We start from the raw sequence: 1,492 nt of genomic DNA, 5'->3' as shown, positions 1-1,492 counted from the left end.
TGTGTATGTGTGTGTGTGTGTGTGTGTGTGTGCGTGCGTCAGAAGCTGCTGTGCATCTGAGAAAAACAGTGACTCCACCTGGTTTCACAACCTGGACTGAAGGATTAACAGAACCGACTTTTTCCATATTTCTGTTAAAAAATGTGCAATTCTATCCATTAATCTGCGTAATCTCTTTCRAATGTGCATAAAAGAGTGTGTGTGAGAGCTTGGAATGAGTGTTTGTTTAAGCCACGACTGGTGAGAAGGCTGCAGACTGCGCACGGACTCGTGCACGCGCCACACAGTAATGCATCTGCAGGAATTCCTCAAGGCAAACAAATCAAAGTGTTGATAAGATAAATCTAACAAAGCTTGTTTTAGTCTTTCTGATTCTACAGATTTATAATAATCTGCTGCAGCTTGAAGCCAGCAGTGGTTCCTATCACACTGGATGTTCACGCAGAGAAATAACACAAAATTAAACCCAAATAAAACCAATCCATCAGTTTGGACCCCTACTGGATCCTGCTTTTGGTTTATCGGCTGATTTGTTTCTTCAAATAAATACAAAAATAAAAAGATGCAACAAACATCTATAAGTGAACTAAGTCTTCAAACTGAGCTCCTTCAGAGAATAAAAATGCTTCGTTAAAATCTGGATTATTATAAAAACTGAAGTAGATTATAGCTGGAATATGTTCAAGCTGCTAAAGGAATAAATTAACAGAAAAATTATTAAATACCAAACAAAATACATCTCTGGTAAAACCCGTGTTGTCAGAACCCGACACTCTACACATGTCTGTTAGACTGGACTTGGTTCTGAGGATCATGGGGTGCTGACAGGAGATCCTTTCAGGCTGCTGAGGGCTGCGTGGATCCTGAAGTGGAGCCTGGACTCCATGGAGTAGTCCTTGTAGTTGGTCCTGACCCAGAACAAAACAAAACATTTCGTCAGTAAAGGTTCTGTCGGTCCAACAGGTTGAAACAAAAATGCTCCAACTTCACATCTTATCCATTTAATCATTTCTGGTTGAGGGTCAGAGCTTCCTGAAAGTGGGTCTGGAGATGTAAGCTAACAGGTTTTTCACAACAGACACACCTACAGAGTTAACAGGTGTGTCACAGAGGGGCGGGGCTTAAAACGTTAAAGTTAAATTGAGCTGTCAACACAAGGAAACTATCTAGAAATAAATAACACAAATACTGAACACACARGTGTGTATTTCATGTGTTCTGCTGATAAAACAGGTTCTACAAGCGGCTGGATCAGGGTCCAGAACCAGTTTGATGTCAGAACCTGGTKAGGACCAGACCAGTTCACAGTGTGTGTTCAGCAGGACTTACTTGGCTTTTTCTATGTATGAGGTGGCCTTGATGAAGTCTCCCTGCTGTTTATAGAGCAAACCCAACTCATACAGCGTGAAGGGGATCAGGTAATGATCGTATCTGATCCGACTCTCACTGCGAACACACACACACACACACACACACAAGCACACACAAACAC

General features: G+C 41.7%; 1 protein-coding gene across 1 annotated transcript in view; it reads right to left on the bottom strand.

The window, feature by feature from the left end:
- Positions 1–6: 6 nt before the first annotated feature.
- The window catches only part of ttc39b (tetratricopeptide repeat domain 39B), a gene marked incomplete in the record, with an annotated part of 20,914 nt that continues 19,428 nt past the window's right edge, over positions 7–1,492 (bottom strand). Inside the window, 2 exon segments of the mRNA XM_014029051.1 lie at positions 7–908; positions 1,330–1,446. Of these exon segments, the coding sequence (XP_013884505.1) occupies positions 812–908; positions 1,330–1,446 (214 nt within the window).

This window comes from Austrofundulus limnaeus, unplaced genomic scaffold, assembly GCF_001266775.1.
Source record: "Austrofundulus limnaeus strain Quisiro unplaced genomic scaffold, Austrofundulus_limnaeus-1.0 Scaffold846, whole genome shotgun sequence".
Taxonomy (NCBI): domain Eukaryota; kingdom Metazoa; phylum Chordata; class Actinopteri; order Cyprinodontiformes; family Rivulidae; genus Austrofundulus; species Austrofundulus limnaeus.
The sequence above is the reverse complement of the archived record's forward strand: the minus strand, read 5'-3'. Positions and strand labels throughout refer to the sequence as shown.